The sequence below is a fragment of the Spermophilus citellus genome (genome assembly GCF_964194105.1).
Source record: "Spermophilus citellus genome assembly, chromosome: 10".
Taxonomy (NCBI): Eukaryota; Metazoa; Chordata; class Mammalia; order Rodentia; family Sciuridae; genus Spermophilus; species Spermophilus citellus.
This window is the reverse complement of record NC_138197.1, coordinates 134,324,823-134,349,060: the sequence shown is the minus strand read 5'-3', so window position 1 is coordinate 134,349,060 and position 24,238 is coordinate 134,324,823. Positions and strand designations below refer to the sequence as shown.

The following is a 24,238-nucleotide window of genomic DNA, read 5'->3' as shown; positions in this document are numbered from 1 at the left end:
GCTCCTATGACTTGAACTAAAGGATGAATAGTATAAGGATGGGTGTACCCAAAGACACCAACCTTTGGAGTTGTTGACAAATGAACCAACTACCTGGCAAAATGAGACGAACCATATCACTCAGCAGTTTCTATTTCCCAGGCTTCTCCCTCTGCTGGCCCACCAATCCTATTTTCTCTTACCTGCTAACTATCTTTTCTGTGTCTGTAAGTGTCTATTGCTCTGACCAGGTTTTCAACTGAAAGTACAGAACACTTAACCAACATTGGTTTAAACAAATAATCTATTTCCTTTCCAGAAAAAATTCAGAGGCAGGCAGCTGTTGGCCGAACTGCTTGGCAGTGCTGCAGGGGATGCTGTGGTGTGCCCAGACCCCTCTTTCAAGACCACACACAGCAGAGCCCCTCCCAAGGGACCAGCCTTGCCCACAGAGCCTGCTCAGCACTAGGACAGTCCACATTCAATGACTGGTCAGTGTGGAAAGATGAAAGATAGCCTCCTGCCTCACTTCGGTCATCTCTGGAGAGCTGTCCCAGTTGACAAGCTATCCATCAGGACAGACCTGCTGAGGCCGTTGTGACTGCACTGCAACTCAACTTCTCTTGGCTCAGGGCTCTGCTCCTCAGTCCTCACATGTCCAATTCTCAGGTGCATCCCTAGCAAACCTCCTTCAGGGGAACCACCCCACATTTATTGTCTCAGACAAGTTAGACATCAAATTCAAGACTGGTTGGCTCATGGTCACAAGGTGGTGTCATGGCTCTATCATGGGCTCATCAGGACCCAACCAAAAAGGGTTAGAAGAGGGCAAAAGAAGAAAACCTTTCTCACCTCTTGAGTTTTTTATCCCATAGGTTGTGTTTTATACCCAGCCAACTTTCTCATTGGCCAGAACTAACTCAGCAGCAAATGATAGACCAATCACTGTGGAGAGTAGACTTACATGACTAGTTTGGACCAATCAGAACCTCCCCTCTGGAACCAGAAGGGACCACTTTCCCTCAAAGGAATGAATCTTGGCCCATTACAAAACCAATGCTCTGTTTGCAGAGGAGAGGATGGGGTTGGCTGGGGAAGTCACCAAGGTGACTCTCACAAGTAGGAGAAGCCAGAAGCCGCTGGTCAGGACTCTGAGAATTACCTGAAATTCAATGAACAGAACCACCCAGCTCATTTTCTCACCTCTGCCCGACCATCCTCCACAACTCTCCCATGGCATTTGAATCTGATCATAATGTGACATTAGTATCCCATCTGAGACCCTCCAGGGGTTCCCATTGCCTTCTGGGGAAAGTCAAGCTCCTGGGTGGGCTGTAAGGACCTTTGTGTTCAGCATGCTTTCCTCCTTACCACTCCACACTCTACTGTTGCTTTCCCCACAAGCCAAAATCAGGGTGGAGAAGGGATCCCAATCCCAAAGTCCCTGTGGGCTAGGTGGCTTCTAGTCTTCCATGACCAGTGTCTTTCCTGGGTGAACAACAGTCCTGAGAAGGATCTGGGGGTCTGTGTCTTTTTCACCTGTTTATATGCTTTATTTACATGTGTCAAGCGCCTTGGAGGGGCAGAAAAAATCCTCTTTCAACAAAGCTGCATTCTGCTTTCTCTGCCCTCAGATGGGCCGTTTCAGCTCAGGGCACATCTCTGAGGGCCTTTGGAGCCGGCCAGCACCTCCCAAGGGGCACATTCTCCCCTGCTAGGTTTCCTGGAGCTGCAGTGCCCTTGGGAATTTATCTTGCACTTGGGGTGAACAGGTCCAGTGACACCTGCTGTGCTTCCTGTGGTTATCATCCAGTCGCCACAGAGCTGGAGACGAAGGGCTGCCCACGTTTATTCTCTCTCACTTTGGGGGTGAGCTCACAGGGCTGAGGCCAAGGACTGCAAGGCTGGGTCCTTCTGGAGGTTCCGACGGACAGTCTGTCTTTCTGGCTTCCTTTTGCTCCTGCATTTTTTTTTCTCCTTCCTCTGTTCTGAGAGAGTGTCCCCTGTTCTCCACCATCAACACAGTATCTTCTCTCCTGACTGCTGCAGTCTGGCTGGGCACAATTCACGAGCCACTTATCAAGCAGAAACGAACTTTATTTTTAGAAAACACACACACACACACACACACACACACACACGCCGCACCACACGAGCTCTTCAGGAATTCCCTCAGAGCCCAACTGCCACCACCGGCTTCCCACAAGCCTCTCTACCCACTCCCCACCACACACACACACACTCCTCCTGCTCTTGAGGCTGATTGGCTGGGTGACGTGGGTGGAGCCAAAAAAGTCCCCCAATGAGCAGCTCCTTGGTCTGAAAGGGTGGGGAAACAGCCCAATGAGCATCACTGCAGAGGAGCCAATCAGCTGGAAGTTTGCTGGGGCCGCTGTGAGCCAATCATCAGCTGGCAGCTGGAAGTTTGCTGGGGCCCCTTCCGCTGTGGCTCTCAACCCCTGACTCCTCTGGGTCTCCCTTTAAAGGACACCTTGGGGCTGGGGTTGTGGACCAGAGGTAGAGTGCTTGCCTGGCACATGTGAGGCACTGGGTTTGATCCTCAGTGCCACATAAAAATAAATTTAAAAATAAAGGTATTGTGTCCATCTACAACTAAAAAAATTTTTTTTTTTTAAAGAAAGAGTGAGAGAGGAGAGAGAGAGAGAATTTTTAATATTTATTTTTTAGTTCTCGGCGGACACAACATCTTTGTTGGTATGTGGTGATGAGGATCGAACCCGGGCCGCACGCATGCCAGGCGAGCGTGCTACCACTTGAGCCACATCCCCAGCCCCAAAAAAATTTTTTTAACTAATAAAAAAGAGAGAGACCCCTGGGCCAGGACCAGACCCCTGAGACAAGCCAGGTTCCTACTTTATCACATTCACAAGCTTCCTGCTGGCCATTTAAAGCAACATTAACGGGCTCCAGGATTAGGATATGGTATCTTTGGGGGGCCACAATTCATAATAAATGGCAAAGGTCCTCATTCCTTACCTCAAGAGACAGTAGGAGACAGTCCTCAATTCCCTCTCACTGCCCCCTCCTCCAACTCCATCCAGTCACTTCTATATTATAGGGTTAGTTATGGGCAACATCCCACTTTCTGGCATGAAATTATGCACGAGGTAGGGTGTTGTTCATTGCAAGAAAGACAAAGTCCAGCTCAGAATGGCTTACACTATAAAGGGAATTTATTGGTTATATGATTGGAAAAGTCCAGAGGTAACTCAGCATTTGGAGAAGGGCCAGTAAAGCAGCTCTATAGTGATCCAGGGGCCATTTCTTTCTTTCTGTGCAGTCTGTGCCCTTGAGGTTACAGGATGCCTCTGTTGGCTCCTGAGCTCACGGGATGCCTCTGAGCAACCTGTGGCCAAGAAAACGCCACACTGGCTTGGTCTGCTAGTAAGCAGAAATACTGTGCACTAGTGTCAATCCCTGGAAGGGAGCACCCTGCACCAAATGCCAGTCCCAGGAGAGGACTCTAAAAACCTTACCAGTTTCTGCTCATGTTCCTAAGTGGGCCATGGGTCCTGAGTCAGAGAGGATGCCGTGCACAAGCCCAGCTGTCTGAGGTCAGCAGGCCGTCTTGACTTTGAAGGGACTCACTACAGATCCCACCACAGCCAGACCTTTACTGCTTGCATTCTTGAGTCTGACCCTGTGAGGCAGGACACTTAAACGAGTCAGGCAAAGCTGCTTCATCACTCATGGTGGCAGGAACCAACACCCAGCCAGTCTCCTAAGGCTCAGTACAGATGAAGCCCCGTCTGTGTATGTCACTTTTCCACTGCAGCTGAAGGACCCCAAGACCTTACCAGCAGCAACTATGTACCAGATGTTACAGGGCCAAGGCTTTGCAGGATGTCCTGTACTAGGAGGACCAAGGACAAAGCCTGGGCTGTTGCAGACAGCTCTTGCTGATATCAGGACACTGCATTCTCTGTAAGTTCTACCCAAGAATTGCAAGCAAGATGGAAAGGGCTGTGTCACCAGAGTCACTCAGAGACTCATCCTCCTACAGATGGCCTTTAGGAGCTGGGCGAATCTCGTGGCTACTACCCAGTGTGGGAGACGGAGAGTTGATGTTAGCGAGCAATCCAGTGCCCACTCAGCCAAAGCAGGAACCATGGGAGAAAACTGGTGGGCCGCCTGACCACATTGTTGTTGGCCAAAGCGTTTTTTGTTGTTTTTGCCAAAACAATTTTGTTTTTCATTCTGTGTTTTAAGCTACCAATTCTTTAAAATGACATAATTTTATAAAGAGATGAGCAAATTGGGCTGAGGTTGAAGCTCACGCATGCCTTGCATGTGTGAGGCCCTGGATTCGATCCTCAACATCACATAAAAATAAATAAATAAAAAATAAAGATATTGTGTCCATCTAGAACTAAAAAAAATTTTAAAAGATAAGCATATTAAAGCAATTAATATAAACATTGCACACAGGTCTAGTTTGAGAAAGTTAATATTAGTATATGGGTACACATTTATCTTACTCTTTAAAAACTTCTATCAAACATAGGGCACGTATGTTGAAGTTAGATTTTCTGGGCAATACTGAAAGTCTATGGCCAACGAATATTCACAGAAGAAACTACAAAATAAGAACTACTTGGTAGGGCACCAGCCAAGCCGTCTTCCAAGGTGCTCCATGGAGGACCGATCCTGGCTGTCAGTCCCTTATGCCAACTCTTTAATTTGCTGTATCCTGACATCCTAGCAAATCAACCAAAAACTCATCCTTCTCACAGAGGAAATCTGTAATAAAATCTAGTTTAACAAAACATCCAAAAATGAATTAATTATTACAATTTCAAGTTTACATTAGAAACTTACTAAAAACAACAAAAAACTATCCAGTGTAACTGATAGTCAATGTAGCTGAACTCAGTGGCACAGGTTATAGTTGGTTAGATCTGGCTGGGCAGAGTTCTGAGAATGTGATCCCTGTCCTCAGCTGACCTAGGGCAGTTTCATCCCGTGCTTCTCTACTGAGGAGACAGTGGGACAAGATGCCCTCCCTGAGCCCACCTGAGACCTGCTCCCTCCTGCTGGCCTGTCCTACCCCACATTAAACATTACAGGTTAGCTGTGCTTCCATGGACTCCTCAGCGGAGTCCAGAAGTTTGAGCTGAGGGCTGGTGCAGCTCAGTGGAGGAGTGCTTGCCCAGCACCCAAGGGGCCCTGGGTTCCCTCCCCAGCACCACCAAAAAAGTCAGGGAGTTGAACTATTCAGAGTGAAGGTCACAATGACAAAAGAAGGACTCACTTCCACCCGTGGATTGTGGTCTTTCCTCCCAGACTTTAACTGGAAATGGTTTTTCCAATAAAAAATAGTATTTCCAGCGTGCTTGGGTAGGCAGGGGGCTCACGAAGGACACAACTCCATAGTGGCAGTTCCCAAAACAGCTGCTGAGGTAGCCAGCAGATGCCATGGATGACTTTGTGGTTTCCAGGGTAAAATCTGAAGAAAACTCCAATTCTGAGATAGCCTAGCCGTTGCATGGCTGTCTACCTGCTTAACACCCCAACACTTCCACCACAGCCTTCTCCACGCCGGGAAGTGGAGGCTGTAGGCATCGTTTCTGTTCACAGCTCTCACGGCTGCAAGGCTCCTAGTGCAGACCTCAGGGCAGACGGTCAAGGATGGCCTCATGTAGAGCCGAACCTGACAGACTCAAGACAGAGGCAGGAGGATCACAACTCAAGCCCAGCCTGGGAAATTTAGCAAGACCCTGATTCAAAATAAAAAATAAAAAGGTCTAGGGACGTGGCTCAGTCCTTAAGTCCCCCTGGGTTCAATTTCTAGTCCCCTAAAAAAAAAGCATATGGGTCCGGGGTCAATAGCGGAAGCCTGTAATCCCAGCAGCTAGGGGGGCTGAGGCAGGAGGATCACAAGTTCAAAGTCCAGCTCAGCAACTTAGCAAGGCCCTAAGTAACTTAGGGAGACCCTGTCCCAAAATAAAATATTGAAAAGGGCTGGGGATGTGGCTCAGTGGTTAAGTGTCTCTGGGTTCAATTCTTGATAAAAAAAAAAAAAAAAAAAAAAGCTTATGGAAGGCTATGGCTATGCGTAGGTTCTGTGCAGATAACATGCAGTTTCCGTTTCCTGCCAAGGACCTGAGCACCTGAGGAGGTGTGTCCTGGAACCAATTTCCTGCAGATGCCACGGGGTCGCTGCACTTGCTGTCCTTGAAGTAATCACTGTGTGAGGAGGGCCAGCTCCGTCAGGATGGGCTTGGACCTGCTAAGGCTCACCCCAGACAGTCCCTCTCCACTCCCCACATCCTCAAAAATGGGGTGGGGGGTGGTTGACCACAAATGTCCACCCTAAAATCCTGGCAGTGGCTACTTCTGAGAGCAGCATCCTCAGAAAGGGCCCCAGGAGGTCCCCAGAGGGAGAAGGAGCTCCTGACTTAGCCACAGAGAGGAATTTCAGGCGATGCCTCGGAAGAGGTGCACAGCCAGGAAGCAAAGGGGTTTGCGGGGGAGGAGCCCGGAGCAGGACACACCCCAAGGGAGGAGGGACTGTGCAGGAATGTGAGCAGAGCCTGGGGGTGACCCAGGGTGGGTCGGGGATCTGGGTCCTTCCGGGTGGCGTCCTGCAGTCAACAGAAAACAGAGAGCATCTGGAACGCCTCACCCAGGCTCCAGCAGCGTCCACCCCGGCCTCACCTCGTCTAAAGGAAGCCTGCGTGTGAACTAGCACAGGGGCACCCACACCCAGACTCACTCGCTGGGATTCAAAGGCTTTTTAAGAATTTAGGTCCGGAGGAAAACAGGCCCAGGGAACCAAAGTGGGGCTGCTTGGGTTTAGAGTTTCTTTCCCTTTCCCATTGGCCCTCTCTACCTGTCCTTCCTTCTATCTACTTCATCAGGAGAGCAGGAAATTAGTTGGAAATACTTTGTATGTGGTGACGCTCAGAAACGTCTTCCAAGGTTCATCTTTTACATGAATTACTTGACCAATTTTAAAACAACAAAGGCCACTAGTAGAACCTGGCCATGCCTTTCCTGACCTTCAGCTGGGCTTATAGTTTCTTCAAATAGGCTGTCCCCATTCCTGGCAATATTTTTCCTAGGCATCTCCGCAAGCGGAACTTGAGTGCTTCCTCCTTGTATCCAGCCCCCAAACGAAATCATCCTGTGACTTCTGATAGTCTGTCATGTATTTTTAATCATAAAATTTTTTAATTGTTTTAACATAGAAAGGTTAAGAGCACGGACTGAGAGCCCTGCCTGATATTACCAGTGAGCAGACCGGTGCCTTGAGGCCCTGTTGAAGCAGAAGTGTCCCCTGAGAGTGCCCACCCTGACTCTGGGCCCCTCCTCCCATGCACACATCTCCCTGGGAGTCCCCACGTGCTCCCAGAACCCTGCCCTGTGGCTGCAGTCACCAGGTAGAGCAGTGGGATTCTGACAGAAGAGCTTTGAGCAAAGAAAGTGGCCACTAGCCCTGCCCGAGGGCAGAAGCTGTTAGGTTGGAGGCTTGGGACCTGTTAGACGTGATGGTCCCAGTGTGTGCAAGGAAAGGCCTACTGAGAGAGAACGAAGCCACATGCAAAAAGCACAAGGTGAGAAAAAGAAAAGGAGTGGCTTTAAGACCCTGGATCCAGTTGTTCCTGAGCCCCAGATATCCCATCCCCTCTCTTCCATTACACAGAAGTACACCACCCCCAAGATAGTGGCCTTGAGAGCAGTGACAGCCCAGTTCTGGAAGGAGAGCCAGGGTCAATTCTAGACAGTGCAGTGGAGCTCAGCTGAGACCAGGACGTGTCCAGCTTACGGTAAACCAGCCCCAGTGATGTGCTCACCCTTCCCTAAAGAAGGAAAATTAAATTCTGCTACTGTTACCATCTAGGAGTGCTGGGTTCATTGTCTCCGTTTAGCATAGAATTGAAGAACAGGACACAGACAGCAAGAAACAGCAGGTTTACTGCAAAAAGAAGACAAGGGCCCCAGAGCTGGGAGTCCGGTGGGGGAGTTGGGGCGTGTTCTTTCTATGGTCTCTGGAATTTCCTCCCTTCCTTACCTCCTCCCCGACCCTGCTCTCCTCACTATGATGCTCCCCTCTGTCCACTCATCATCTGTTTTAGTTTTTCTACTGGATCCCCCACTTAGGAGCCTGAGTTTGGAAGTGTCTATCTGATGGGGTCCCGCTCATGTCCACCAGCACTCTGGTCAAGGAGGAGGTTGACCTCATCACAAGAGCTTCTCCATGCTCCTCTGCTCTGGCCCTGCCCTGGACCTCCTCATCGCCATCTTGCCCTGGCTGCCCACGCCTTCTTCATCACCCTCATTATTACTCAGTACCTATGAGATAGGTGGGCTCTCAGAGAAAGAGAGAAAGAGAACTTTGCCGGATGGAACCCAGACCTATGAGCAGGACTCACCCTGCTCACCTCTCTAATTAGATGAATAAAACCTGCTGCACATCTTGTACAAGATGGACTAGAACTGAAACATTGTAAGTTCAAATGTCACAGTGCGCTCACAACTGATTTACAGCTGGACTGCTTAAAATTTGGGACCCCAAATCTCAAATGATTGACATTGGACTTGATTTTCACAAAAGCCTGAGAATCTGCACTTTTCTTCCCAGGAAAATCCTGCTTATAGTACAGAGCTCAACCTTGGGCGTGAGGCTCATCTTCTCTGAGAAGTGAGGGGCACCCACACCCTGCTTTGGGGGTACATATCCCTTTGCTATCCTTTAGTTAATCTTCACTTGTAACTTACTTTCAACACATCCTGAAATTCTTTTTAGTAGCCTAAGTCAAGAACCTGCCCAGGCCAAATTGAGGTCCCACTACCTCCTTGGAGGGACCTCCTCGGACCCTGTCTAGTGACACATGAATTGATAGAGGAATATGTATATAATTTATAAATAAATATGTACATCTTAAGGTTCAGCTTAAAAATTCTCAGTGATAGTCCTGAAAATTAAGAAAGTTAGAGACCAGATATAAACTGCTCTTACTTCTGTTTATTGACAATGATTAGCAGTTGGCATCTACTCCCACCTACCGCCTGCCCTGCAGGCTCCCTCCCCTCTTACAGGAATGTCCCAGAAAATGGGAATATGCTCAGCAGTAGACCAGCTGCTCACTGTGTCTGTGAAGAAGTGCAGCTGGGCAGGCCCTCCCCCAAACACGGTCAAGGTCAGTCTTCCATGCTGTGGCCTCAGAACGTGCTCTGAGTTGAACTGAAGTTTCCTGGTGTTTCCTGGATCCCCGAGTCCTCTTTCCTGGTGTGGGCTTTGGACCGGGAGGAAAGCTGGCTATCCTTCCCCTGGGTTCCCAGGTCAGGTAAATGCTATACACCAGAAACTTCCACCCCATCAGGTTCACCAGAAGGAAAGGCAGGAGAAAGGGGAGGGAGCGTGACCCTCAGAGATGAGAAATGTGCCCAGCCCTCTGCCCAGACAGGCAGCCGACAGCCAACCCTCCCATCCAACTGAGGAAGAGTAGCCAGGATGTACCCAAACCTGTTCTGCTTTGTCTCCCTTTCCCCTTCCATTAAATCCACATGCACATTCTGCTGCCAAGTAGTGATGTTGGAAAAGGGGAAGGGCAAGGAGGCAAAGGAATCCTCAGAAGGAAAAGAACTTTAATTAAAATTGGTCAACTTTGTGGCATCCAGGAGAAACTGGAAATCAAACCAAACACTTTAAAGAATGGCACTGATTTTACTGAGGCTTTGGGGGAGACAGCAGAGCCATCATGCTCGGGCTCACCCCTTCCGTTTTCGGATGGGCCTCACTCTTCCACTCCTGCCCAGGGCTCCCCAACCCCTCAGTCCCCTTCCAATGTGCACTGTACGACTCTGTCTGGCATCTCAAAGCTCAGCAGACCACAGCATCTTGCTCAGGATGCAATGTAGTCGCCTCCAGGGCCATTTTTAAAGATGAGAAAGTTGGAGCTTCATGAGACTAAGTGACAGAAAAGTCCACTGCTAGTGAGAGGGGCATGGGGTCTGGAGCCCACTCACTGTTGCCTCCATCATGCTGGACCTTAGCCAAGGCCACACCGCTGGTAGGAAATAGAGTCAGCAGTACAGTTCCTCCCTCGACCATGCAAGCTGGGTCCCAGGATCCTCTGCATCACGTGGGTCCCCTCCCCCACCCTTGGCAAATGTGCAGGGAGCCACAAGTCCGTGTGACTCATAGCCAGCAGGCCCCGGTGACTCAGGCAGAACTGCACAAGGTCACCGAGGGGGCCCAGACCGACCATCTGCAAGCTGTGTTCTAGTCCCCCACTAATGACTACAGTGGCCACCGTCATGTCCTAATACTGCCAGCCTGTTTTCCCACCTGTGAAGGAGAGGTGAGGACCCTGCCCATGTGTCCCTCAGGGAGGCGGTGGGAATCCCCTCAGACATTGCATTTTATCAACCAAAAGCTCTGAGCAAGTGTGAGAGAAGCAGAGTGGATAGTGAGTCTGTGAGGGACATGACCCCTGTTTGAGCAACCAGCGGTAACCAGGATGCCCCGCAGCAACGCCCTCCCCAGACTTCCCACAGCTGCTCCTGGAACGAAGGGAAGAAGCCGCACCGTCCATTAACTCCCCAGGGAACACAGCCAAAGAACCAGAACAGTTTCTGCTGACCGCGCCAGTCCAAGCACTGAGGACAGGGGACACAGAGCCTGCCGTACATCCCTGGCATCCTGCAGACCAGGACGGCAATGGTGGGTAGGTCGCCAGCCCAAACAGCACCTCTGGGCAGTTGGAGACCTGGAGGTCATGGCCTGGGAAGGAGCTGGATGGAAGTCCCATGGGGGGCTGGGGGGCTGGTGCTACAGGCAGCGTGGGGGCAGGCACAGAGGCAAGCCAGGGGCACAGCAACAGCTGGGCTGAGGCTTTGTCCAGTTTGCAGAGAGCAGCACATGGTCCAGGCTCCAAACCTATGCCCATGCTGCTTTGTTGGGGACATAAGAACATTGGAGCCAGGCATGGCCAGGTGGGGACATGAGGGGTGAGGGGGGAAGCAGGGTTAGAGGCACAGAACAGGGCCGGGGACCAGAAGAATGGGGAGCAGAGTAGGGGGGAGGCCAGGGACTGGGTTTGGGGTGAGCAGGGCCTGGGACGTGGCCAGGGGAGATGCAGGGTGGTGCGTGGTGGGGAGTCTCCAGGGGACAGCCTTGTGCAGGAACACTGGGCTGGGCCTGTGCAGGAGCCCCCAGCACCCCTCCTAGGGCGGGCTCAGCCCTCTGCTCCCCCAGCTTCCTATGCCCATCTTGCTTCACCTACTTACTTCCTTGAGCCAGCGTGGTCCCCATGCCTCCAGGTGGTGAAGGCAGAACAGACGGGGAGGGTGGTGAGGCAGGAGACCACAGGCCTGTGCTCATGGGCCAGCCTGGGCCTGCCATGTCTCCTAGCCATCTCTAGGTGGCGCAGGGCAGAGCCTAGTTGTGAGCCACCTGCAGCCCATCAGGAGCAAGCCCTGGCCAGAATGAATGGACCCTGAAGCTGCCCGGGGTGGATCCTGAGCAGTAAGAATGCAAGTGTGTTTGAGAAGAGAATCCTGGATCATGTGAAAGCCCAGGAAGGGGCCCCTCGACTGCCTGCACGAAATCCCCCAAGTCCTCCCTCCCGTCCAGCAACCCTCGCCTGCTCCTGTGTAAGGCAGTAGGGAGCCAAGTCTTTAAATGTCAAGCGATGTGTGGGCAGTGTTGGTAAGCAGGGGCAGAAGCCAGGCCAGCTATGCAGGCGGGCGGGGGGGGGGGGGGCTCTGCAGGGTACAGTGACCCTGGCCCTCCCAACCAACAGGAATCTCAGGCTGCCTGCCACGCCCTCAATGCCCTGCTCTGAGCCCACATCTTGCACGTGGTTGCAGCAAGCTCAGTCTGCAAGCCAGCTCTTCCTCACTGTCCCCGTCGCTCTGGCCCCTGGGATTACCAACAGGTGACAACCTTTCCTCTGTACCTCATCGGGACACCTCCAGACCACTTGGTCAGTAGCAGCAGGTGGCCATTCAGGACATGTTCATCAAATGAACTGGATAGAACCCGGGCCCGCTGTCCCATAGGGTCACGGAGGGTTGAAGAACCTCAGCCCAAAGCCTAGAGTCTTTGCCTACCTTCCTGGGCCTCATCCAGCTCCACTGCAGAGCCCAGCCTGTGACCACAGCGACCTGCGAAGGACTCAGGGTTCAGATGCCAGGTTTGTTATCAAAGAGAAGGGGCTTGGCTCCCCAGCAGGGCCGGCTGTTTTCTCAGTGAATGGCAATTCCAGGAAAGTTGGCTCTACTTGGGAAGACCCAAGACCCAACCTCAGACTATTCCTGGTACAGAATGTGACTTTAGTGGGTACAGGAGAAAGGGAGGGAGAAAGTGGTGGTGGCACCTCTGAGCCCCTCTGTGGGCCTCATCTTCCCCATATGCAAGTGGGGATGATAGCATGCCCCTCCCTAACACAGGTCAAGGGAGAGGGGGAGCTGGAGGGAGGGCGGAGGAAGGGAAAGGGAGGAGGGTCACTGAAGGTCCTCTGTCATCTTAAGTGTCATTTGAGCAGCTGAATGGGGCCACCCTCATGGGTTCTGGGTTTCAGGCTCGTTCCCAGGGGCTATCAGAGCTGAGCTGTGGCCCAGGTCCCAGCAGGGACAGTTCTCAGGCACTGGGCCAAGGCCAGGATTGCATGGTGGACAGAGCACATATTGGGACTTGGCCCAGTGCACGCCACACCCCCTGCCCTGCCCATTTCCTTGTTTCCTCGTTCACTCCTGTCAACCACTGACCTCAGGTGCCTCTTCATGCCTGCCGGCCTCAGGCACACCTGGCTTTTCAACCGCCAGGTGTCCTGCCCACGGCTGTGCAGAAGGAAGGGCCCCTGACTCCCACTGGCCTTCTCCAGGGACCTTCCACCACCACTGAGGACCACCCTGCTCCAGAAGTGTGTGGCCACGGCACGAGGCTCTTCTTAAGAAACAGCAGTGGACCCGTATCTGTGGGAAAGTCTCCGTGCTCCAGCCACAGGCCGCTCCAGGTTGGCGGGCTCCTTGGTACTCTCTGCCCTCAACACACTCGGGGTGCCTCTTCATCTATGGCTGGTGTCCCCCACCTTTCACTTGCAGAGCTCACTGCATGCTGACAGACACCAACCCCCCAAGGCCTCCAGCCTCCCAACTCCTAGGGCTTGCTCCCACAGTGCCCCTCCCACTGCCTGCCCCCCCCTCCTCCTGAGCAGGAGTCTGGTATCTTTGGAATCATGGCCTTTGCCCTCTCCTCCCAGGGAGTGTGCGGCTGATTCATCACACCCACTGAGAGCGATGGTGGGCACGGACAAGGGCTGGGAGCATTGGTGACAGAGGGCTGGGAACTTGTGAAAGAGAGACTGGCTGCTGTATTACCCAGCACAGGAAGATGTCTGAACCACAGTGCCTCATGCTGTCCACCCAGGAAGGTGGTGCCAGCCTCCTAGAGCCTGCCCTGGGACCTTAGCACCACACCGTGCTGGACTCTGGCTGGACGCCTGGGAAAGCCTTGACCATGCCCTGTGAGGTGCCCCACAGCCCCTCTGCTTTCATCTAGGGGCTCCCTTGAGTCCCAGGCATTGGGTCACCCACAGTACACCAGGAAATGGCAGATGCAGACAGAGCTGGCCAGGGGTCAGGCAGCCCCCACTCCATGGGACCCAGGCATGCCGCAGCCCCGCTCTGGGCCGCCCTGTTCTGTCTGTACGATGGGTGGCAGCCACCAGCCTGCACACCGCACATGACCTTCTACAGATCAAATGAGGCAATAAATAGGAACCTGCAATGGTGCCAGCATCGGGGGCTAGTCCTGGATTAGTGTGAAGTTGGGTGAGCCCACGCCTGCCTCTGCTGACTCCTCCTCCAAGTCTCCCCCGAGCACAGAGTGGGTCCTCCACAAGGCCCAGTCCCACGTGGCTGCAACCTGCAACAGATGAGTTTCCCTCCAGTGACAACCTGCAGCTCCTGGAGAGAACTCCTGCCCTAGTGTCAGCTGATCCCTCAGCCCCCCTGGAGGCCGCGGCCAAGAGGACGGTGGCAGCCTGGCCGAGGAGGATCTTTCCTAAGTACCTTCCTGTGGCTCTGAATTGACCCCGTGAAGCTCGGCCATCCTCGCTGCAGCCTGTTTCCTTATCGGGAGAGGAAGAGGGTAAATGAAAGGGTAGATTTCTTTCTCTTTTTCTTTTTTTTTTTCCTGCAAAAGCTTAGGCCTGAGACAAAGGAAGCTCTGTGCACCTCGAGACTTGGCCCTTCCTACATGACGCTCCCAGGGAAGTCGCAAGATTAAAAATTAATAACAAAAACAGCAGACATCACCCAATGACTGGAGGCTGAGGAGGAGTCCAAGGAGCCTAGAGTCAGAGCAGGTGGGCACCTTAGATTCATCCTCCTGCACCCCCACTTTGCAGATGGGCAGGCTGAGGTCTAGAAACCAAGGCTACATATAAGGCAAGCAGCCTTAGGTCCCCGACTCCCAGGCAGAGTTATTCCTGTTAGGCCTCAACCTATTGTTGTTTTGTCTGTGAGGCTGCGCCTGGAACCCGGGGGCCTCTTGCATGCTACGCATGTGCTGTGCTGTACCCAGGCCCACCCTTCCACTCTTGACAGTGAGCAGACCCCATGAGGAGGAGGGACACAGGACAGAGACGGAGGAAAAGGCATGGCAGAGAGGGCAGCTGTCTCGGGGAGAGGGCAGGTGAAGGTACAAAGGAAGGAGGCCTCTCTTGGCTCCCCCTCTTACCCCTGGCTCCGAGGGGGGGAGGGGGGTTGCAGGAACTTTGCAGAGTCAGAGGGTCAGTTCCAAGACAGGTCAGTCCTCTTCCAGATCCTTCAATAGTTGCCTATGGGAGGAGCAGAGCAGCCTGGGCCCTGACCACAAAGAGCCAGGTCATGTGAGGGGCCTCCAAGAAGCACATTCCAGGCCCTACTGTCAGCAGGTCAGACCCTGAGAGACCATCTGGCTTCCTCAACCCTCAAGTTTGCTTTCAAGGGAAAGGGGACTGAACGTGGGGAAGGAAACGGGCAAGCTCATCTGACTAGCCAGCAGAGCACAACCTGGACCACAGAGGTCCCTCAGCTCCCAGCCAGGGCTCTTCCCTTACTGCATCCGTCCCCCTGTGCCAGAGGCCAAAGTTTGGGATGGACAGGGGCCCAGGCTGGCTCACAGTGGCAGCAGTAGCAGGACCTTCCCAGCTCCACCAGGCTGTATCCAGGCACTGACCTCTCAGCTGCCCTCTGGGGGGTGGGGGTCATGAGCAAGCAAATGCCCAGGCCTGGGCCTTGGTGCAGAGCAGGTTCAGGGTGTTGTCCTTGGGTGGGACAGAGCAAGGCAAGCCTCTTATTGGGCCTGGCTCTGCAATCTGAGGACCCCCTGTGTCCAGATCACCTGGGGAGCACATGAAACATGCAGGTTCTTGTCCCAACCCTGCCCCCAACCCAGTGAAAAAGCATATGTCCCCATGGAGGGGGGCCATCCTCACAACTGCACCCACCAGGGAAAGAAGATTGCACGAAGAACTTTCCATGTCCCAGGATGTCAGCAGAGAGGCCATGGCCCATTCGCAGGCTCTGCTCTGAGCAGCTGCTAATTGGCACCACTGTTCTACTTCAGCTTAAGCCTGAATGAGGTCACCCTCCTGGTGCCACCCCACATGAGTCCAATAAAGAAAGAGCTCCATGGCCCAGGGCCAGCCAGCCTGGCTCTAACCCTGGGAAGGCCCCGAGCCTGGAATCAGGACAACTAGGGTGACCAAGAGCCTGGAACAGAAAGGCTCCCTGAACGTGGGACTTGAAGCACTGAAAGCAAGAGGAGCTGGTCGCCCGAGACAGCTTGGGATACCTGGGTGTGCCTCCTCTGGGGGGGGCTCCTGGAAGTCATGGAAGCCCACCCCGCAGAGCCCCCAAACACTCAGAGCCAGAGCTGGGAGTGCCTGGAGTCGGGCGGGGACCTGCCCCTCAGCATCATCCATTGTTTGCGTGTGTCAGAGCTCTGCTCCCTTGGTGGCCGGTGGGCAACAGGCCGCATCTTGTTTATCCACTCATCTGTTGATGGACACTCGACGGGTTCTGCCTTTGCCTACTGTGACTGGTGCCACTCTGAACAGTTCACAAGTTGAGAGTCCCTGCTCGCACTTGATCACCTGCTCACGTGGTCTACGTTCAGCTATTGAGGAGCCGCCCTGCTGCCCACAGTAGCTGCACGTTTTCCTTCCTTCCAGCAAAGCTCCACGGCTCCGGTCCTCCACATTCCTGCCAACACCTGTCACTTTCCAATTTTGGATACTTGGGCTGTTATTTATTAGACTCCCAAATCTCCACAGCCACCTCTGTGTGGAATATCCTTCTGGGAGAACTAATGCACCCCACTTGGACCCCACACTCCCTATGCAGATTTCTACTGCAGCACTTGAAGACCGAGGTCCATTCATGTCTTTTCTCATCTCTGTGAGATAATCCCTCAAGACAGAAACCTGTCCCATTGGCCATCCCCTGGGACCCAGTAGATGAATCACTGAGTGCCACAGTGATTAGTGATGTCTACACTGCTGGGGTGACAGCACCACACACAGTAGGGGTCTATAGAACCAGTGGTGGAGGCTCTGTTGGGTCAGAGCCCCAGAAAGCTCTACAGCAGTGCTTTTACAAAATAGCAGTAATCATGACCGGGTTGAGACCTGAAATAGGCACCACATAGAGAACCACGTGCATGATGGCAATGCCCACGTTTTGCCAAAGAAGATGTATAAATGGCTGTCCAGCACATGGGGAGATGTTCCGTAGCATTAGTCAACGGAGAAAATAGAAATCAAGGCCACTGTGAGGGCTGGGGATGTAGCTCAGAGGTAGAATGCTTGCCTTGCATGTATGAGGGCCTAGGTTAGATCCCTATTGTCACAAAAACAAACACCCACAATGAGAAACGTTTCACCTTCAATAGGCTACTGCCACATGAGGACAGCCAGTCGCACCCTCTGTGAGGAACGGCACTTCACAAAGACACCCAACCCGCTGTTGCTTCCGTCAGGATTTCCTGGCCTCCAGAACCGTGAGCAATACATGTCTCTTCTCATAAACCCCCGGCCTCAGGTATTTTACCATGGCAGCAGGAATCGACTAAGGCACTGGGTGGAAAAAGCCAGATACAAAGGCCATGTTTTGGGACAGGGGGTGAGGCTCCGTGATGTGGCTCACCTGCCTAGCCTGCACAACGCCCTGGGTGGGATGACTCCATTAATATGGAAGGTCTAGAACAGGCAGATCCATAGAACAGAAAGCAGGCTAGTGTCTGCACAGAGCAGGTGGAGGGCAGAATGGGCACAGGCATCCTTCCCAGGGAGAAGAAAGTGTTCTGAAGCCACCTGGCTGGTGGTGGCCCGACATCTGAATCCACTGATAGCCAAAGGGCTGTGACCTCAAGGGGTGAATTGTATGGCATGTGTGCTACATCCAACAAAGGTAGGCTGCCGGCTGGGCTCAGGTGTGTGGCCTGGCCACTATTGGCCAGTGACTTTCTCTAGGTCCCGGTTACCCTGGCCCTTCCCTTGACCTTTCCTGTCCCCTAACCCACTGCAGCTGGGGCTACAGCTCCCATGTGCTGCCTGCTCCTGTCTCTTGGGTGAGCTCAGCACTCTGGACTCTGTGCACTAGGGTGCCACCTCCCAAAGCGGCCTGCCGAGCCCACACCCACCTGGTGTGTGTGTCTGACTTCCTCCTGTGTTTCTAACAGCCTTCCCCCGTGGTTTTGTTTCTTCACTGTTTGGGGCACACACATACACACGACGCCAAGACGCATTCATCCGTCTCTATTACAAATAATGACCTTGCAGTCCAGCTCAACTCTCTGAAGTTTTAAGACAAGGCCACAAACGGAGGCCTCTGAATTCCTCTGGCTTGCATCTGGGTTTTGTCATCCCACCATGTTATCCTGAGAAATATTCCCTATTTCAGAATCATATTAATTGCAAGATTTAAAAATCATCAGAGCTCACATAAAAATGTGGGCTTCTGGCTTCTCTTGACAGCTCTGAGACTGGGGACAAGGGTCCACGCTCCCACATGGCAGCCAACGCTGGAGCTGAGCAGCTCTGTCAGCTGTGGCATGCAGGAGCTGCCTGGTCGGCCTCACTCCCCACGGTGGGTGTCCTAACGTCTGTCCCCATCAGTGTTTCTGTAAACAACCCCGATTTAAACTCAATGTGGTCTCACAATTGCTTCACTGGAGCCCAGCACCTTGGCAGCCACCTGTAGTCCAGTGGATCCGAGTTCAAAGCCAGCCTCAGCAACTTAGTGAGGCCCTAAGCAACTTCGCAAGACCCCGTCTCAAAGTGAAAAATAAAATGGGCTGAGGATGCGGCTCAGTGGTTAAGCACCCCTGGGTTCAATCCCTGGTACCCAAAAAACAAACAAACAAATGATAAACATAAACAGGGCCGGGGCTGAGGCAGTAGTGTGGCGCGCGCGCACACACATGCGCGCGCGCGCGCGCGCACACACACACACACACACACACACACACACGAGGTCCACGGCTCAGCATCCAGGACTAAGGGGGGAATCGCTCCCCTGCTTCCTGTGCTTGTATTTTCTTCTACTATTCATTCAACAATCTTTTATTGTGTATCTACCATTCTCCAGGCTCTGAGTGGGCACCAGGGACCCCAAAAATGAGAAAGACTAGGCCCCTGGCCCCTTGGGCCTCTGGTTTGCAACCATCACCTTCCACCCTTCCATACCTTGTCACAGGCCCACGGCTGCATGCAGGCCGACCTGTCCCCATGCTCCCCAGCACATGGCATGTAGCACTTGGAAGGACCAGGTCCGACTCCCAGAAGAGCAGGGACTTGGCACCCAAGGGTGGGGCAGGGGCCAGAGGACCAGAGCTGGGGAGGCCAACCAAGGTTGACCCACAGGAGCTGGGAAGGGTTGCAGTACAGAGTGCAGTCAGCTCACCACTCACTCTCCCCCTGCTAGACTGAGACCGCCCACTGGGAGAGGCCAACGGGTGGACAGATAGGCACAGAGGCAGGAAGGGGACACCAGGAGGGTTTTCTAGGCCCAGTGACAACGGGGAAGGAAGCATCGGGGGAGATCAGGGAAGGAGTCCGGTGTCCTGAGCTGCATCTTAGGCTGCAGAAGGTGGCGTGCAGAGCAAGGTCCCCTGGTTTCCAGGTCAGCACTGTTCTCAGGAGGGCTCCCTGTCTGAGGAGGGGAGCTCCCTGCTCCCTCATCCTGGCTCCTCAGGCTCCCCTCCCACTTCCTGGCAAACTGTGAGTGTGGGGGCGGGGCACCGTTGGCCCTGGGGTTCTCCAGCCTTGCAGTGTCCTCCAGGCCACCATCACTGCAGGGACACTTTGAGTGTGTTTTTCTTGGGGCCAGGGCATTTTGTCTTCTTTGCTCTTCTTGGGAGCCCATTTCAATACATCTCTAAGATCACCCTGGGATCCATTTTTGAGGTGCTTTTTGCTTTTTTTCCTGATTTTTTTTTTTTGCTTTTTTGTTTTATTATTTAATTTGTTGTTAGTTCTTGCTTTTATTTTTGGATCCAATACTTACCGTTTGCAGTTTGTTGACTGCACACAGGTTGTTTTGTATGCTCTAAGACTGTCCTTCCTTTAGAGGGATTCATCTCCACGTTCCCGAGTTTGTTTGAAGCAGGTTTTCTCTTTTCTACACAAGGTGCCTGCCAGTACTTCTGGTCTTTCTTCTAACAATGCTGTGTACCATGGACCCATGAAGCTGTCCATCTTTCTTCTAGCTGCAGGGACAGGAAGGAGGAACTTCCCGCCTGCCCTGAGGGGCCCTGAGTTCACCCAGTAGGAACACGCCTCTTCCCTAGTGAGGGGCTGGTGCAGGGCAGATATCCTTCTCTGGGGACAGTAGATTGGTCCAATCCTAGGATGCTCCCCAGGGAGCCAACATGCTGGCAGGTGGTGAAGCAGGCAGGCTTTGAACCTGACAGTTCTGTTCCTTCCCAGTCCTACGCCTGGCCCAGGCACCTAACCTTTAGGGACTATTTCTTTACCTGGAAGTTAGTAAAACCTGAGGATTACATGAGCTAATACTTAGCAGAGTAGCAGGCATCCTGACTGTGCCCAACTGCAGAGGTCACAGAAGCAGCTCTGGGGATCTCACAAACCTGAGCCACTGCTGGCCTTTGGAGCCCTGGGTATGGCATTACTCCCAGCTCCCCAGGTGCATGAGAAGCCCGATTCCTGGCCACTGCCTGGGTGTTACTTCACTGGCCCTACCCCACTGGCCCTTCCAGCTCAGATCTGCCCTCAGACAACTGCCCCATGAGGAACACCTGCGCTCCACCCTGGACCCAGGCTTTCCCAGATGCACAGGGTAAGTCAGGGTGGGCAGAACTATTTCTGTGAAAGCAGCTCAGGCGGAACTGTCCTGCACACCACTGAGGGCAGAAGGGATGTCCCACAGGGTCCCCAGGCAGCCAGGCCTGCCTAGGGCACTGATTGAAGGCTGTCACCTTCTGCCCTCTCATGTCAGATAGTCCTGTGGCAGTGTGACCCCTGCCACCTGGGACAGAGAGCCTGCAGTGCTCACCCATCTAATTTCCTTTTTGTATAACTTGGGCAGGTCAATTCAGTTTTGCAGATCTCAGTTTTTCGGTCTGTAAAAAGGAATAAAGCTACCCATTTCCAGCGAATTACTCTCCTCTCTTCACCTAACAGCATAGGGACGTGTATTCTGTAACCATCAACTCACTCTCCAAATGTGCGGGCCTCTCAGGGCCCAGGACATTCCTTACAGGCAGTGGGCTTTGATGGAAGGTGCTGGAAGACTCCTCCTGGAGGCAGAGGCAGAGGGCAGCATGGCTGGCAGCCTTGGGCAGAGGTGAGCCAGGCCCCCACAGCAGTCTTCCAGTTTCTGATGTCTAATGGTCCTGCTGGAGGAAGCCTGGGAGCTCAGCAAGCAGTATTATTTTAGGACACAAGGGCAGGGCTCCAGGATGAGAGGGGAGAAGGAGGTCAGAGGCCACTGAAGGGACAGTGCTGGCTGCTGCTGCTGCTGGCCAGGGAGCCTCTAGTGTGGATGACCCAAAGGGTGGGACTCTAGTGAATCTAAAGTGGTGATGTATATCCCTAGAGAGGACCTCAGGGTCCAGGAGGCCCACATGAGAGACCCTGGACACTCGGGACAGAGGGTGCTGGCCAAGGCTGGACACCCCAGTGTCCCCCGTCTCTAGACTGCTCAAGTGATGGGGGCTGGGCAGGGTCTGACTCATCAGGGCTGTGGGCTACTGGGCTAAAGCCAGGCCACTGGTCTAGCTGCAGCTCAGGGTGCCTCTCACCCATGTAGGTCTAGGCTCCAGCTACACCCACACCAGGGCAGCAGCAGGCTGGGACGCTGGTTGTGCTGCAGGGACACAGGCAATGGTGACGCCCTGCAGCAGCCGGGCAGAAGCACCCTGGAGCCCACTGCCAGGGGCCTCTGAAGCTGAAGGGGAGGTGTGGCTAAGGAAGTGAGCAGGGTCTCCCAGGCAGACGTGTGGGAGGCCAGAGCCCAGCATGGGAGACAGACGTCCTCCAGGGAAGCAGTGAGCCAGGTGGCTGGAGGCTTCAGGGAGCTGGGTTCGGCCTCACGCAGAGGCAGGCCTTCCAGGCATGACACTGTCCACTGGCTGTCTGTTGCTCTGCCGGCTGCCTTCACACCTGGTTCCTGTTGGCCCCAGGGGACCCAACTCAGTGGAGGCCTAGCAGCTGCCCTGGGCAAAGCAGCCTCCTTCCCTCCATTCCGGTGCCGTGTTCAGTCATGGCTCACAGCACCTGACCCTGTCCAACACCAGGCCCCACAGAGGACCTGACCCTGTCCAACACCAACCATCTCAACTATGGGAAGTGCCTCCCCTGAAAATACATCCTTCATTAGCTCACCCTCTCCTCCTGAGCAGAAGCAGGGTGCTGCTCTGGAGGCCCCGCTGCACCCAGTCTCTGGATGATGGTGCCCAGGCCGAAAGGCCTCTGCCATCGCCAACTGGGTTCCACAGCACACCTTCAGCCTCAGCGGCTCAAAGGCCTGAGTTTTATGCCTTATGGTTCACAGAGGCTGGAGGTCCGAGACCGAGGAGCTGGCAGGGCTGGTGTCCCAAGGCTTGCAGATGGCCATTCTCTTGTTGCCTCTTGGAAGGATCTTCTTCTGGGTACACCTGTCCTGATGTCTCTGTGTGTGTTGAAATTGTCCCTTCTTATGAGGACACCAGATTGGGCAGGGCCCACTAATGATCTCCAGATGGTCATGCTCTGAGGCACTGGGACTTAGGAGGATGCAGTTCGGCCCAGAGCAGCCATGGAAAGACCCTGGGCCTGGCCAGTGGCTGAGTCCTCTGGGTGAAGAAGGGCAGGGTCTATCCTAGGACCCTATCACACTAGGGTGCTGCTTAGAGCTCCACTAGTGTCTGGTGGCTGATGTGGCCATCTCCCTGGGCGCAGTTCCTTGAGACCTGGGCTCTGGGCCTCCTGGGCTCTGGGCCTCCCGAGCTGGCTGCAAGACTTTGTGGCCAATGTAGGACACTGAATGAGTAAACGTGAAGAAGCTGAAAGTCCCTGGCCACAGGGAGGAGGAGGAAGAGGCTCCAGAAGGGAGGCTGGCATTCCCAAGCCCCTGCCCACTCTGCCTTGCCTGGAAACCCCTCCACACACAGCAGCCTTGGCACTTGCACCAGTCAGTCTCACACTGGCATGAGGTTTCCAAAGAGGTTTCATATCCATATTTCCCAAGGCTCAGAGCATAGTGTGGGAGGGGGGAAGCAGGGCAGGCCTTGCTGCCATCCACCCACTGCCCGGGGAGATCAGGTCCAGCTTGCCCAAGGGTGTGGTTCAAACTCTGGGCCCATCCCAAGCTGCAGGACTGTCCTAGGGCTTTAGCTGCAACTGGCCTGAGTGGGAGCTGGGCTCCTAGGGAGCAATGATTCATAGCTGTCCCTGCTCTGTAGTCAGGCCCAGGGAGCTGGCAGGATCAGACCTGTGCATGTAGCCACCCAGTGCCAGGCACGGCATCCAGGCCCCAGACCTGGCCCGCCCACCTGCATCCGCAGCACCAGGGCTGGACACAAAGAGCTCAGGAGGAGGACAGGCTTTCCTGTCAGTCCTAGAGCAACACTCTGAGGCAAGCCCTGGCTATGCCAAGCCAGAAACCTGGGCTCTTTTTCTCTCCATACTAAGGATTAAACCCAGGGGTGCTTTACCACTGAACTACTCCTTTAGTGCCCCCAGCCTTTTGAGGCTGGTCTCAAACTTGTGACTCTCCATACTCCTGGGTGGCTGAGATCACAGGCAACTGCCACTGTGCCAGCAAGAAACCCTGTACTTTCAGACAAGTTCCTGAATGTCTGAGCTGAAGACCCCTCATTGACAAGTTAGAAATAGATATACCCACTAAAGCAGTATTTGAGAGCTTACTATGTGCTGACCTTGGGGACAGAGATGGACATGAAAGGGGACAGACATGCTTAGGGCAGGGACAGATCCTGCCTATGTAGTGCTGGGGGTCCCTTTATCTGGGGTCAAGGATACCTCCCAGGGAGGAGGAGGATGCTGTGGCTGGGTAATGAGATAGAAGACTCCAGGGCCCACAAAGCACTCAGGCTCTGTGGCTCTTGTCCTTTGGGCCTGCTCAGGAGGGGAGGGGTCAGCTGATGTTGGGTCCCCCTGCACTGCCTCCTTAGTGATGGCAGGCTCCAGAGCTGTCCTCAGGGCCTGCTCCCTCTGCCCCTGGGAAGGAGACCTCCTTCTCCAGCAAGCCTTCCCTGCCAAGCGCCAGGCCCCTCCCGGGCCCACAGGATACCAGGGATCCAAGAGGACCGACGCCCAAGGTCACGCCGCCGCGGGGCCCCACAGCCCGGCCGATGGCCCCGGACGCCCGCGCACCGCTGCCAGGCAGCATTTCTGCGCAGCCCCGACCCCGCCCGTCATTACCGCCCTCCGGGCAGACGCTGCTGAGCTCCGGCGGCGTCCAGCTGGGCTGGAGGGTCGCCTGCGCCGCTGCCCCGGCCTCTGCCCTCGCTGCTGCCAGCGCACCTGGCTGCGCTGCGACCCTGCCCAGGCCCACTCTGTCTCCAGGTCCCCTCCTCTGACACCCCGTCCCGCCCAGGCCCCTTCCCCGGACCCCCGCCCACGTCCTCCTCCCGCCCCGCGTCCCGCCCCGCGTCCCGCCCCTCCTCTGGCCCCGCGTCCCGCCCCCTCCTGTCCCCCGCGCCCCCTCCCGGCGCGCCCACCAGGCCGCTCCCCAGCCCGCACCTGGCCCGCGGCGTCCCCTCCCGGCGCCGTCCCGG

General features: G+C 54.3%; 1 protein-coding gene across 1 annotated transcript; it reads left to right on the top strand.

The window, feature by feature from the left end:
* The first annotated feature begins 9,081 nt into the window (after positions 1-9,081).
* LOC308658504 (uncharacterized protein) lies at positions 9,082-23,724 on the top strand. Its single transcript, XM_081311238.1, has 8 exons — positions 9,082-10,669; positions 11,751-12,143; positions 12,775-12,965; positions 13,212-18,084; positions 20,216-20,295; positions 20,698-20,802; positions 22,012-22,108; positions 23,633-23,724. The coding sequence occupies exons 4-8, from the start codon at positions 18,007-18,009 to the stop codon at positions 23,633-23,635; spliced, it is 363 nt and encodes a 120-aa protein (XP_081167364.1). The 5' UTR covers positions 9,082-10,669; positions 11,751-12,143; positions 12,775-12,965; positions 13,212-18,006; the 3' UTR covers positions 23,636-23,724.
* The last annotated feature ends 514 nt before the right edge of the window (positions 23,725-24,238 follow it).

Excerpts from the sequence above, each read along its gene's own strand:
- LOC308658504 (XM_081311238.1), top strand. The coding sequence starts at position 18,007 with ATGGCAGCCAACGCTGGAGCTGAGCAGCTCTGTCAGCTGTGGCATGCA. Across the intron at positions 20,296-20,697 it reads GGCTTTCCCAGATGCACAGG|GGCCCAGGACATTCCTTACA; the intron begins GTAAGTCAGGGT and ends CGGGCCTCTCAG. Across the intron at positions 20,803-22,011 it reads GCTGGCAGCCTTGGGCAGAG|AGGCTGGAGGTCCGAGACCG; the intron begins GTGAGCCAGGCC and ends TATGGTTCACAG.